Genomic DNA, 14,495 nt, shown 5'->3' on the forward strand with positions numbered 1-14,495 from the left:
CTTGATTGTTTTAAAATATATTTGAGGACTTCATTGCTTTGAGAATATTTTGTTTCAATTCTAGTGAAGAAAACAAGTTTAGAATCAAACAGTAACAAAGATAATAAAATTTATATTAAAGAGAGAAAAAAAAACCTATATCACATTTTTTCCTTAAATGGGTATTAATTTCTTTCACATTTCACACCTATGATTAAAAGTATCAGTGATATTTAATGTTTTTCACAACAATAGTGAGATAAGTCATTTTTATTCTAGACTGATATCTTGAAGAGATATAACCTGTTTGAGAATTTGTTTGTGAGCTTGGCAAAGGTAAATTAGTTTAATTGTTCAGAGTAATAAATTTATTTAGCTCAAACATTAGAGTAGAAATAGATAATCAGGGGTCTGTCCAGGCCGAATTTACTACCGTTTAGCGGTACCTTCACAAATTCAATTTTAGGTGAAACGGTAGTTTCACAAATTCAACTTTAGGAAAAACGGTAGTTTCACAAAATACTTTTTCTTAAAATTTTATTTTTGTATCCCTTAAGAAACGATAAATCTATATTTTTACCATGTTTTTGTATTGATTTTGTAATATAATTTTTAATTTTTCACAAATTATGTCTAAATTTTCACAAAATAGGTACCTTTCAGAAAAACCTAGACAGACCCCTGATAATATTAAATTACTTATAGTAGGATATAATACATTGTTTAATTAATGGATAATTCCATATTGCGATCTGCTGTGCCAGCTGCAACTGCTAAGGTGCTAAATAGATTTTAAATTTCCTAATTTAAAAAAAAACATGTAGATGTTTACGCGGAGTTGGCTACAAGTTTGTTCCTTTCTGTGATGTTATTTTAGTTTCTCGTGGACCATTTTAAGAAGTAGCAATGACTTATCAATCATTTTAGCATAGAATAGATTAAGGAAATATTCCATTTAAATACTTATATTTTATTTAAATATTTCCTAACTAATATATTACTAATTTTCATTACATAATCTTAACCTATTTTACTAAGCATTTTTTTTTTTCTCAAAGCCAATGTGCTCAGTATGAAAGCAACTATTCCAGATTAAGATAATATAAGATTGATAAAGAGGAAAACAATAACTTACTATAGAAAATTTTAGCGTAGTTGAAAACACAGAGCTGATTTGTTAACAGTACAATTTTTTTAGCCGTTTTTTTTTCATCACCAGATTTGTCACCAATTTTATGACATCCCAAAAGGGAGTCGCATATTACAATCCTATAAAATTGTAATTTTATCTTTTATAAATATTACCTATGTTTTTTTAAACTGAAAATTACATTTTATTGTTGAAAAGTAATGCATATTGAATCTTTGCCCTTAGGCAACAATTTCATTATCAGTGTACACCCTGTTAAAAGTATATCAAACAAATGTGTCCTGGGCAGTAGCACTTAACCTTAAAAAATCATCAGTGCAGGTGAAGTTACAAATATTAATAAAACAAAAATGCTGCAGATATATATTAAATCATTTCCTTTATTTTTGTTACACCTTGGCATAAAATTTTACAATAAAATTAGAAAATCTCCCAAAATATAAATACATAAAAACTTACCTTAAACTATAATTTCATTTATAAATATTTAAATTACTGCCTCATTAATCACATACCATTTCATTACGAATTCATCATTATTTGCACATCTTGAAGAGGTCGTTGTAGCACTTTATGGAAATCTGATGGTCCAATGTTAATATGGTGAGTGATTGAAGTACTCGTGTCACTCAGGGTTGGTGTTTTGGACGTCCTAAACTGGTTTTGGACAGGACACGTGGGTTTTACTGTCTTAAACTGGGTAAAACTGTCTTAAAATGTCCAAAACCTTAAACTTTGGTAAAAAGTAAAAATTCTATAGGTGTAATCATTGTAACATAATAATTACATGTATCAATAAATATTTGATATTTTTTATACAATTTACTATAACTTATAAAAAGAAAATAATATAATAGGAAAAGGTTTATAATTTTTGAAGCTCCACAATTCATTGAACTACAAAAGTGAATACCTAATCCTTTAAATATAAATATGCTTTTAATACTGATAAATAATATTTTTGCATAACGAGAAATATGGCAATATTAAAAAATAATAATTTTTCTTAAAAAAATACTAAATTTGTTCAAAAATTAACCCTTTATTTTTCACAATATTTTTTTATAAAAATTTTATAATTTCTGCATGATAAAAAAAACATCTATTTTTTAAAAAAAAATTGTTTCTAAATATAAATATATTAGTTTAAATTGAAAACACTAAATAACTGAAAAATGTATTAACAGTTTTGAAGGGCATAACATCAGTTACTGACACTGGTGATGTATCACCACTATGCTAAAAGAATTGAACATGAATGAAATAAAAGTATTCTTGAATAGTACTATAGATAAATAAATCTGTTTATGATGAACCAAGCACTTAGTCCCTAATATTTTAACCTGTATGGCAAGGCCAAACTTCAGTTATGTACTATTGCATGAGAGGACCAATTGAACTTAATTACTGATTAATTAAACATTATACTTTTAAAAAGAAATATTCTTTAGTATATTTAATTATCAATATGTTATTAGTTCTATGTTTATTTTACCTCTTAAATATTGTTCAGATAAAATTGTGACATAATTTGAGTGAAAGGGTTTTGGACAGGACGGTTTAAACCGTGGATTAATCCATTCTGTCCTAAACCTTGCCAACCCTGGTGTCACTATTCAAAAAAAATTTCGGGGATGAATTTGCTTTCGAATAATCATAAAAAGTTTAATGAGTTAAGGTATGGGTACGTCAATCATCCGCCTTATTTGCTTGACCTTACACCATCAGATTTCCATTTATTCTGACTGTTATAATGTTAAAAAAAAGCCCAATTTCTTCGTTTCTGTGAAATTTAACATACCAACGGTGCAACAGAAAAAAATTTCTCCGGTGAAAATCTTCATATTTTATTTGTAATTCAGTACTTTTGTTTTGTACAACTTAATAAGAATTTGACAGTAATATTTAATGTTCCTTCAAACATAAAAGAGTCCTATGTAAAATTGTGACCTGCCATATTTGTCTGGTGTTTTTAATTCCGGCCCCCAGCTTCATGTAAGTTGGAAACCCTTGCTCTAGACACAAATAAAAAATTTCAGTTTAAATACGAAAAAATATTTTAAAATTAAATTTTTCTGGTTACATATATGAAGAAAAGCAGGAAGAAACAAAACACAAACCTTGTTTTTCAGCAGAGTATAGATTGTTACAAACAAAGGAATAAGTTGAAGTTAGTTTTCAGTCAAAGCTGGTCTTGAAATTTTAACATGTCTTTATTAGGTTAGCTGCCATAATGTAATGTTATGCCATGTATTCCCCTTAAATGCTTAACTTATGGGTTGTTCTTTTTCTTGCAAGGTAAATTTGTTGTATTGTTTCAAATACAAAGACTTCTTATCATTAGCATTATTTTTTTTAGCAGTGATATGACACAGTCCCCGACCCCCTGAACTTTTTCTGCCTACTTTTTGTGACTTAAAATTCATAATTATATTAGCAAAAGTAAATTTTAATCGTAGAGGAAAGAATGCTCCGTGTTGGTATGCAGTTAACAATTTTCATGTATTTTGCTATTGAAATGATTATTTGTTGCAAGCACATGCCAATATGCTATGGGGTTTTGCTGAGCTGAACAGAAATCTTAGAGGAATGTTGATTTATCAGCTCTGCAGACAGATTACGTGTTGCAAATTTTTAGAATTTTTTTTTTCCAATGCTCAATTGATTGATAATCATTCAGGTATCAGTAGGGCAAATTTGTTGGTCACTCATTAAGGGGCACCATATTAGGTGGGTCAACATTGCTTTGCCCACCTAATATGGTGGTCAACATTGTTTCTTGGACACAAATTAATAAATTGAAAAATTATTTTAAACTTTAGCTAGGTTTTTTATATTTTAAGTCGATGGACTCGCTATTTTTCTCAAAGGAAGAAATAAACATTTTTCCAAACACAGATGTTCACTTTGAAAGGAAAAGAGTCATAGGGAGAATTTTTGAAAGTAATTTCTATATTTATTGACATGTATATTAAGCCTTTTAATTAAAAATAATCCTTTTAAAAATATTATATAATTTAAAACAAAAAGGAATTTTATAGTTTAATGAACAAATTGTGTTAATTCAGAAAATAGCTTGTCTGTACAAATTTCTATGAAATCAAACTAATTCAAATAATGTTATCTTAACAGATTTTAACAAAGTTCCTGAAGGTAACAATTTTGCTTTCATATGTTTCTACATGCTACTGCAACAAGTCAGCTATAGCAGATTAGCCATCTTTCTTAAATTTCTTATTTCCAAATTCTTATATTTGCATTTCAGACAAATAAAAGATTGTTAATAAAATCAATGGATTAAAAAAAGTTGTATTAACTCTTTTACTTTTCACCATCTCCATTAATTTAAGTAAATTTGTAAATTAAGATTGATAGGTATTAAACAAAACAAAAAAGTATGTATTTGCAACTAATATTTATTTATCATGGAGAATCTAAAAGACTGGCATTGCTAACATAACAATTATTTTAACTTTTATGCAACATTATGAATAAATAATAATAACATGCCTTTTTTTATAAAATTTTTTATTCAAAAATCACATAACAAAAAATAGAATTCAATTTTCTTTGTATCTGAACATTTAGATACAGAAATTTTCAACAGATAGATAAAATATGAAAAGGCAATTTAATTTCATACATAAGGCACAAATAAAGTGCATAGTGAATTATTAAAAACAATCCTTAAGCAGAAAGGTTGACTAATATCTATATTGATATATAAATATATCCTGAGAAATAATGCCCAAATTATTATTATTTGAAGCTTAAAATAATAACAGAAAATTATGAAACTGGACTAAAACTTTAAAATCTTAATTTTTCTTTACTTGTATAAAATTGTTTTTTACTATTTTTAAAGTAATTATATCCATTTAGATATATGTTTGTTTAAATTAAATCTTTCTTAAACTTATTAAATGTGTTGCTTTAATATATAGTAAAGAAAAACTTGATTAATTTTTTTTCATGCCTTCTGGTTTAAATTAATTTGTTCTTCATTTGAAATCTAACTGATAAAATAATTCTTTTCTTTACAAATTCATGAAGGTATTGTACTGAAATAAAAATAACAATGATTTTTTTTTTCTGAGTGATTAATCTGAAATAAACACATAATAGTTTTAATTACTTTAGTTTGATCTAAAAACTATTTTAGTTCAAAATTCTAAAATTATTTTAGTTTGATCTTCTAAACTATACAGTAAAAGTATTTCAGTTATGATATTGTTTTTAAATAATAGGCAAAATTAATAAAATCTAAAATATCTTTGATTTGGAAATGCAAGAAGAAAAAAAAATTCTCAATTAAATAAAAAAGTTAATTTAAAAAAATCTTTGATAAAAGAATATGTTAAATTATTTCAACTACTACATAAAAAAGCATAATTATAAAAGTATATTGACAACAGGCTTTCATGACTAGAAAATGTATCTATAAAGAATTTTACGTTCCTGAGTATCATTCTTTACTAAGTCCGCATGTTTATTCAACAGTGTCCTTGTTTTCCTTTAGCTACTTCCTTACGAATGTAGGCAATATTATCTGCTGTGAGGCCTAAACTTTTGCATTCAGCATCAAATGCTTCCAAACTATTCTCTCCTACAATGTAGCCATTCAGTTTGGCTGCAAGGGTGGAATTCACAAGATCTTGCTGTTTTATACCCAAGCTTTTAAACAGTGCTTTGTGGTGAGTTTGAAGAAAGTACTTCTGATGATAACTGCAATAAAAAATTCAAATTTATTATGAATAAATTTCACATGAGGATAATAAAGTGTGCTTTGTATTATAATTTCAGATTTAGAAGGAAAAAAATGAATAAACCTATCATGACATTTAAATTTCATGTATCTTTAGCATATATTTGTAATTGATGCATAAAGATAAATTTATTGTTCATTAGAACAACCAGTTCTGAAAAAGTGTTCTGTCAAGCCCAAGGGTTCTGCAGAAGGACCAAAGTAAAAAAAAAAAGAGAAAGAACTATGTAATTATCTTTTCAGGAAGCATAGCATTTTTAAAAAGTGCTTAATTTTCCCTTTTCTGAAATGTGATATTTTTCCTTACCATGTTGATTTTCGCCACAAATTATGCAAAAAGACATTGTTCTATTCAACGTTTTCACAATTAATTCAACCCCAATTTCTTTCGGGGTACTGCTGGTCTGTAGTGTATGAAAACACCATTTGTTTTACATGTTTGAGGAAATACTTGCAGCTTCTCACTTGCGTATACTGAGCTGGATTCAGTGGTAAGGATTTTTGTCTATCATGTGCAACCCTGCTGCATTTTGCAAGAGATTCTCAATTTCAGACTTCATTTTCTGCCCTCTGTAATAGAATCGGAAAATCTCTCGAATTTTTGCTGATTACGGGGACCAACTAAACATTGTCAATTCTTTTCCTCTATTAGTAATAGAAAATTTCATTTCTTTTGTTTATTTCATTACTTGTGACATGCCATCGTCTTCGTCACTGTAAATAAAACCATCAATTGTCAACCTTGTTTGATAATGATATTTTTCAAAGTGCTTAAAAATATTTTTTGAGTGCTTGAAAAGTGCTTATTTTTTAATGATGAACTTGGCTATGCACCACCTCTTTTAATATCGGAAATTATATTGCAATGCAATCACTACTTTATTTAATATTTCGGTTATTTTTATTAAATTGTTCAAGTAAAATAAGAGAGTAAAAAGAAGTAACAAAGTTTAATTAAGGATATATTTTCTAATGACATATTAAAAAATTATGTATCGATAAGAATTGCATCATTATTTTCCATTGAACTTTTCAATTCAAAAAAGAAATAACTAAATTAAATAATAAAAAAATATGTTTTCCTACAAATTAATTTCATTATTAATAAGAATTCATTTCTGTAAAAACTAGAATTCAGAGTTAATTTTTTTTATTTATCTAAAACTTGTGTATATACCAAAAGTAATTTCAGAACCAACTAGATACCACTCCAGGTTAGTAAATTGGCCTGTTTCATATAATAACTAATTTTAAGATTATTAATTACCTTCTTCTCATTAAATATTCCCAAAATAATTAAAATTCCTAAATTTATATGTTCACATTTGCAAATTAACTTTATAATTGCAGCTGGGGTTCCATTAAAAAAATTTCAATTGTTAAGGGTTCCACGGCTGAAAATAATTTATTTAATTATTTGGTGCAAGCATATTTGCTGAAAGATTTATGTTGAGAGAAATTTACATAGCAAAATCCATTGAAGAATAAATAAAGAAAAAAAAAAGAGCAAACTACATCATTCTTTACAAAATAGTTAACTAGTATGTACATTTATATTTCTAGATAGTTTTATACTTTAGGAAATGATATATATATATTTTAATTTTTTCTATTTTTAAGTAATTATTTAAGTCTATTTTTAAGTAATTATTATTTATTTTTAGTAATTATTATAATATTAGTAATTATTATAATAAATCATCAAAAGCAGCATTGAATAAGTCACCAAATCTGATTCATTCTACAGAAAAAGAACACTGTTGGTATAAAGGGTATCTAAATTTAAACCTCTATTAAAATATCAGGAAACCGGAATTAAAATATCAGTATTTTTAAATGCTAAAACTAATGATTAAACTTAATAATTAAAATAAGTGCACTATACTTCTTATCAGAATAGTGCACTAACACTATTATAGTCTATTTTTGAATGTTATTTTTCTTTTAAATTACAAATTAACACATTACTTGCCATACTGAATCATAAACTGAGAGTAAAAGTTATAGCTTTCTAAAATTTACCACTTTAGTTTCACTTAATTTGAAAAATCAGCCTAAATTGTGGTACAAAGAATTAAAATCGGTATTTAGATTGACAATAATTAACTACTCATAGGTGATACCTGTAATAGTAACTGATTAGTTATAATACAGCAAATAATATTGGTCTTAAATATTAGAATACTATTTTTTAGAAAAACTACTTAATAGTTTCAATAATTTTGGTTATATTTTTTAGTCATGATATATAATATAAATCATTATAGTAATATATAATGTAAGTATTGTTCATCTAATACTATAACCCCATGACAAAAAAGAAACTTGTCCCAAGTTTTTGACAGCTTTCATCAGATTTCAACAGATTATGACATTTTCGAACTCTAAATGACATAAAAAATCTAACCCTGGTTGTACCTTAAAAAAATCCCTGTACGCACTATAATATTACACACTTTCTCAAATTAAGAAGGTTTAAATGCTCTTAAAAGGCCACTTGATATATTCATTAACTAAATATAAAATTTAGCCTAAATTTAAAAAAATAAATAAATATACAATATTATAGAAAATAAACCATACTCTTCAGCATTATAGAATTTGTCAAAAGCCTCTATTGCAGTAGCAACAGATCGACCAATTTTTCCCTCTATTTCCTTCTTGCTCTCACATGCTATATTTTGTTCTTCCGAATCTCGATAGAAAACAGCGGATCGGTATTGACGCTTGTGTAGTTCAGTTGGATCGTGACTGTTCCAGAAATGGTTCAGAAGAGTTTTGAAATTTGTTTCCGTAGGATCATAATCAACTTCTACTGCTTCAGTGTGATCACCTCTGAAATGGAAAAATTAAAAAGCAACATATTAATGGTACGTAAAAGCAAACACACATGTAAAATTTGAAATTATTAATTATTACAATTGTAATTATTATATTGCAGGGGTCCGTTTTTGTAAAATTGTGAAAAAATTACTCGTAATTTGTGAATATAAAATAAAGGTTAAGTCACATTCTTTCAACCAGGGTCCTGCTTTTATGAATTTGTGCAAATAGGGTCCTGTTATTGCAAAAAAAATTTCAAGGAGTTTTTAAATTGTAAAGAGATACGAGATTATGCTCAGCACTGTAAAATTATAATTAAAAAAAATTAAATTTTCAAAAATAAACAGCAATTGCTGCTTCAAATTAGAGATGCAACATGCAAATATTTGGTATTTAGCCTATAATGCTGAGCGTTGAATATTCATTTTGTACGAATAAGAAGCGTGTGCTGAAGACAAAACTTAATTTGTTTACATCCATCTTTCTTGTCCCCCCCTCCCCCCCGGGAAGGACTTATTCGATTAACAAAACAATAAGATAAATAAATTTGTAAAGAGACCAATTGAAAGAAAAATCATTTTGTGAAGGGTCCGTTTTTAAGAAAAGATATTTTGTGAAGGGTCCGTTAACAGACCCAAATTTCCACCAAACAGATCCCTGGATTGATATTGTTTATTATAAAATTAAACTGGTTACTTGGAATTAGTCTTCTTGGTTTTGGAAAAATTAGAACTAGCCGTAATTTGGTTATTATCATCCTACATCCAAACAGCTAAAAATATTTGTTCACAGAATTTAAGACTTAAGTTTATGTTCTTTTGCTTTCTGATAAAGAAAGGAAATTAAGTTTCAGAATATTTTGATAGAAGAAGAAAAAATGAAATTTCTTTGATTATTTATTTCTTGACTTGATCAAATTTATAGAAAACAGACAACTAGCCATCTCTTTATTTTGTGACATAGCAAAGTTAAATGCTTATAGCAATAATATAAATATTGCCAAAATCTAATCAAATACTGGTTTTGAAACCTGCTTGTTCCTCTCCAAGCAATGCTTATTACATAACAGAACAGGTTCAACCTCTTTCCTGATTCAGAATAACAACAAAACCTGGTGCAAATACAAAGAAAAAAAGGGGAGATTTCCATATCATGATCAGTGGAAAAATAATTGGCAACTTGCAGGCAGCACCCACAAGAAACTAAACAAACATCACAGAAAGGGACCAATTCAAAAGGTATAACTTAAAAAGTTATGGAGGCATATTTTCGTGTCGTGATCGGCTGCACCAACTGCAACCACCAAACGGTTTTAAGCTTGTAAATTCAAAATATATATAAAAAAACAAGTAGAGGTTTTCTTGGGGGTAACTACGAGTTATACCCTTCAAGTTGGTCCCATTTTGTGATGTTCTTCTTAGTTTCTCGCTAGTCGCAGCTTCGACAGACTTAGCGATTATTCTGACACAGATCACGATGCGGAAATCCCGATTTCTTTAATGCAATAAAGTTGAATCTTAAAACAGTTTTCTAGAAAAAGTTACTTACAAATTCCTGTAAGTCGGATTTGGTAATGTGCCACTGGTATAACCACAACGAGTAAAATGAACACCTTTTTGACATCCAAATGTTGCATCTGAGTGCCAAAAACACCCTAGTGCAAAAGTAGCAGTTTTTAAGTTTAAATTTTGGTCAGTTGACATTTTTTGTCTAGCTGCCTCCAAGATTTTTTGATTAGCAGACGATGATGAAATAGCAGCCCCCATTTTAGAGCGTTGCCATATTTTTTCTCAATTTTGAAATAAAATAGTTTATTAAACTGTTTCTTCACAAAGGAGCATTCGCTTTCGCAACACTCAAATACGCCATCTAGTGAGAAGACTGGTTCCATGTTTAACCCTCCTTCAATATTGTTATCCACACTATTCACAGGATTTTTTGGGGGGGGAGGGGAGCATTTTGTCTTTTGACAAAATTTAAACATCAACATTTGTACATTACATTTGTACAAAAAATACATTTGTATTTTATAAATATTTTTCTGCTCTTTAACGTTGTTTGCCTTAGTTTGAATCAAAATTTAGTTTATTACTCAAGTCAATAATGCCATTTTTCTCCTTTTCAGTCCCCACAGTGGACTGATCGTTAAATCACGGTTCCCAGCAGATCACCGAAGTCAAGCATCACTGGCTGCGGTCAGTGTGCGGGTGGGTGACCACTTGGATCAGTCTGCGTAGGGACCGAGGGTGTGCGGTATTGGTCCTCGTTAAACTGTGCTACCGTAAAGTGCTTGACTTCGCGTGCAGGTCGTCGGGCTACCGAAGCGGGGGTGCCATACCCTCTGCAGAGGATCAAAATTGTGATGGCATGTCTTCGGATCATCCTCAGGGATGTTTCCCAGACCGTCGCCAATAGCCCATTGTGCAGCTCTAGTGCGACGTAAATGAACTACAACAACAACTTGCATAATTATTTTTAAAAATTTATTTACTAAATCGATTTTACTAAAGTAATCTAAACAGTATTCCATATAATAAGTGATAGGATATTTTCTTCAAATTGACTTTAGTCCACTGTATTAAAATAGCACAGTCCTATGTTGTGAAATTTAAAAATGTTTACAACTCCACATTAGCTGTGCGGTCGAAAGCAACATCGTCAACATATAGGTGCATTTATATCGTGAATTCGGTTTTCGATAAATTTGCTAACACAATTCAGGAAACGATTGTAACTTGTATTAACACTGGGACAGAGCTCCAGTTGAAATTTAAGGACTCCAGCTGGATGAATGGTCGAAATGTTGATCGAGGATGAATTTCTGTAAGCTAAAAATTATTTTTTAAGGTTCAGAAATCTATCGAAGCTTGTATTGCCATATAACACAAAGATTCGGGCGCGATTTCAAGAATCTAGTTAATTTGAAAGGGGTCTGAATTTGTAATTGAAACCGATGTCGATTTGCCGGTAAAAATGACTATAAATCCTGCTTGTAGCGATCTGGAGAAACTCGCATTGTCATGCAGTATGGAGCACAAGTTAAGATAAGACTGTGCTCTAGCTCGTTTGGTAATGATTGGAATTTTGAATCCTCACACCCATGAACGAATCAGTGAACTTCCGTCCTCACAAGTCCCTCAGTGGGCTGATCGTAAAGACACGGTTACCAGTAGAACACCGAAGTCAAACATCACTGGCTGTTGTCAGTAAGCGGGTGGGTGACCACTTTGATCAACTTGTGTAGGGAAGGAGGGTGTGCGGTATCGATCCTCGTTAAACTGTTCTAACGTAAAGTGCTCGTTTTCGCGCTTACGTCGTCGAGCTACCAAAGTCGGGGAATCATCCCCTCTGGTAGAGGATCAAAATTGCGATGGTACGTCTTCGGATCATTCTTAGCGATGTTTCCCAGACCGTCGCCAATAGCCCATTATGCAGCTCTAGTGCGACGTAAATTAACAACAACAACAAGTCTCCTTTTCACTGACTGAGTACTTTTGAAATGATTTCTTTATCAAAATTTGTTTTGATTACTCAGCTGGGTAATATCAAGTTCCGCTTCGTCTCCGACGGAATCTTTAAAAATGATTTCATTTAATCAAAATTTGTTTTGATTACTCATCTCGACAATATCAATTTCCGCTCCCGCTCCGACTGAATACCTTTAAAATGATTTCATTTAATCAAAATTTGTTTTGATTACTCAGTTTGATAATACCAAGTTTACATTTGCTTGCTTTTTTTAAAGTACATTTGCTTTTGGCCTTTTTGAATAAAAAGAAAATCATTTTCAGACAGAAAGTACGCATTAATGGATCCGTCCAAATACAATGAACCCACAAATCGGAAAACTCTGTAGTGAAAGTGGTCATAAACTTTTCTCAAGTTTGCTTAAAATTTCATTAAATTAACTTTCAATTTCGCATTATGAAATCATTTTAAAGTTTCCACACCACAATAAACGAAATAATGGGGCAACCCTGGCCAGCAATACCATACGCCAAACGCTGTGCTAAGTGTGAAGGTAGCGGGTTCGAATCCCGCTGTTATCCTGGATGTACCTTCGTGGTGTCTGTCCTATTTGACGAAGTTTATGAACCTTAATTGAGCGCACAAGGCTATAAATGTATGTTGTACCAAGGAATAAAATAAAACGAAATAAAAAATATATTTTCAGCTAATATGACTACTTTAAAGTAATTTTAAGATTTAGCTGTCACTTCAAAACAATGTTCCAACCGTTCATAGTCAAAATATATCAGGCCCGAAGAGGTTTTTACCATTATTCCAGTTGTCCTAGGACAGGGATGGGCAAACTACGGCCCGCTGGCAAACTGTGGCCCGTCGGAAGGTTTTGTCAGGCCACCGGATAGAATTTTAAATTGCCAATCCGTAGCGAATATAAGCAAGATACATTACACATCCATTATTTTGTCTGCTTTGTTTAAAGCTATTTTTGTTCTTTCTTTTTTAACTAAGTACTGATGACGTTTTTACTTTCTCTATTGGTGGAATTGATGGAAAGAGTTAGCATAGACAGCTTCAATTAGTAAAATGTTGAAAGCAGAAGTTCTTTACAGAATAACCGTAGATTAGCTCCAACAAGCGTTTGTCTTTCTCGAGGATCAGACATATGGAATCCAACATAAGTGAATTGTGCTTCACATGTGGCAGACAGTGCATTTTAAGCTCCAACGAGCGGATTTTTCTGCTGGTGCGAGTTCCAACATTATTGAGTATGGAAAGATTGCACACTATTGTTGTTTCTAACCATGCCAAAGTTTGAGTTTTGCAACTCATTACCGAAAGCTAGTTTCTCATGCCCAAAAAATGAGTGCTATGTTTGCTTCATCTTATATATGTAAACAAGTGTTTTCAACTACGAACCTTAGAAAAAATCATTTCAGAAGTAGACTAACAGGCAAGCATTTAGCCTCGTTCCTTAAAATAAGCACATCTCCCTTCGAACCTCAATATAAGGAACTTTTAAAAATTAAATCACAATTTCATTCATCTCATTAAATATTTAAATTAAAACTTGTATATCGTTGTTTTTTTATTTTAGAAGTTTTTACTCGGCCCACCAAGCTTTTTTTTCTAAATTTTTTACCCTCGACCAAAAAAGTTTGCCCATCCCTGTCCTAGGGCATCATCACAAGTCAGAGAAGCCAATTTGCTCATCTATTTGAAATATTTATTTTCTAATGGTAACGAAATGTAAGTTATTTTAAGCTTTGTATTTTTCATTTTAAGTATTTTTTCTACCAGTGCATATCAAAAATTCAAAGTATCATATAAAATGTAACTCTGTTTTATTTATCTCGTCGTGAGACTTTAAAAAGTAAGCGTAATTATCCTAGTTCTATAAGTTTTACTATTTAAATTGCTGCCAATCTATTAAAACGTTAGCCGAAAGTGAAGCAGTTAGCATCCCTGACAACTGAAAATGTGAACTAACCATTCAGTGGACAAGAACATCGTATGCATCTTCTATCTAAGTCTCTGATGAGGCTCAATCGTTTCATTATTTGAAGTTCAATAGTTATGCCGTTTTGTATCCAGTTTTATTATTTTGAAGAAATACTAATTTCAAAAGATATTAAAATGTACCAGTCTATTATTTAATAAAAATAAATTTAATAATACGAAATCGTAGGTCAATTTGTAAAGATTTATTGAACAAGTCACTTTAAAGGCTGGGACACACCTGTCATGCAGCGTTCCGATCCGACTCATACCCGATTTTCTTTAAAAAGTGTGACCGGTGCGGGATCGGAAAGG

General features: G+C 30.2%; 1 protein-coding gene across 1 annotated transcript; it reads right to left on the minus strand.

The window, feature by feature from the left end:
• Positions 1–4,525: 4,525 nt before the first annotated feature.
• On the minus strand, positions 4,526–10,576 carry MsrA (methionine sulfoxide reductase A). Its single transcript, XM_016075066.4, has 3 exons — positions 10,266–10,576; positions 8,478–8,729; positions 4,526–5,854 (listed from the first exon to the last, which is right to left on the minus strand). Exons 1-3 carry the CDS (start codon positions 10,481–10,483, stop codon positions 5,623–5,625), a joined length of 702 nt encoding a protein of 233 aa, XP_015930552.1. The 5' UTR covers positions 10,484–10,576; the 3' UTR covers positions 4,526–5,622.
• Positions 10,577–14,495: the final 3,919 nt, after the last annotated feature.

Source organism: Parasteatoda tepidariorum, chromosome 4 (assembly GCF_982258835.1).
Source record: "Parasteatoda tepidariorum strain Cologne lab strain chromosome 4, Ptep-v5.0, whole genome shotgun sequence".
Taxonomy (NCBI): Eukaryota; Metazoa; Arthropoda; class Arachnida; order Araneae; family Theridiidae; genus Parasteatoda; species Parasteatoda tepidariorum.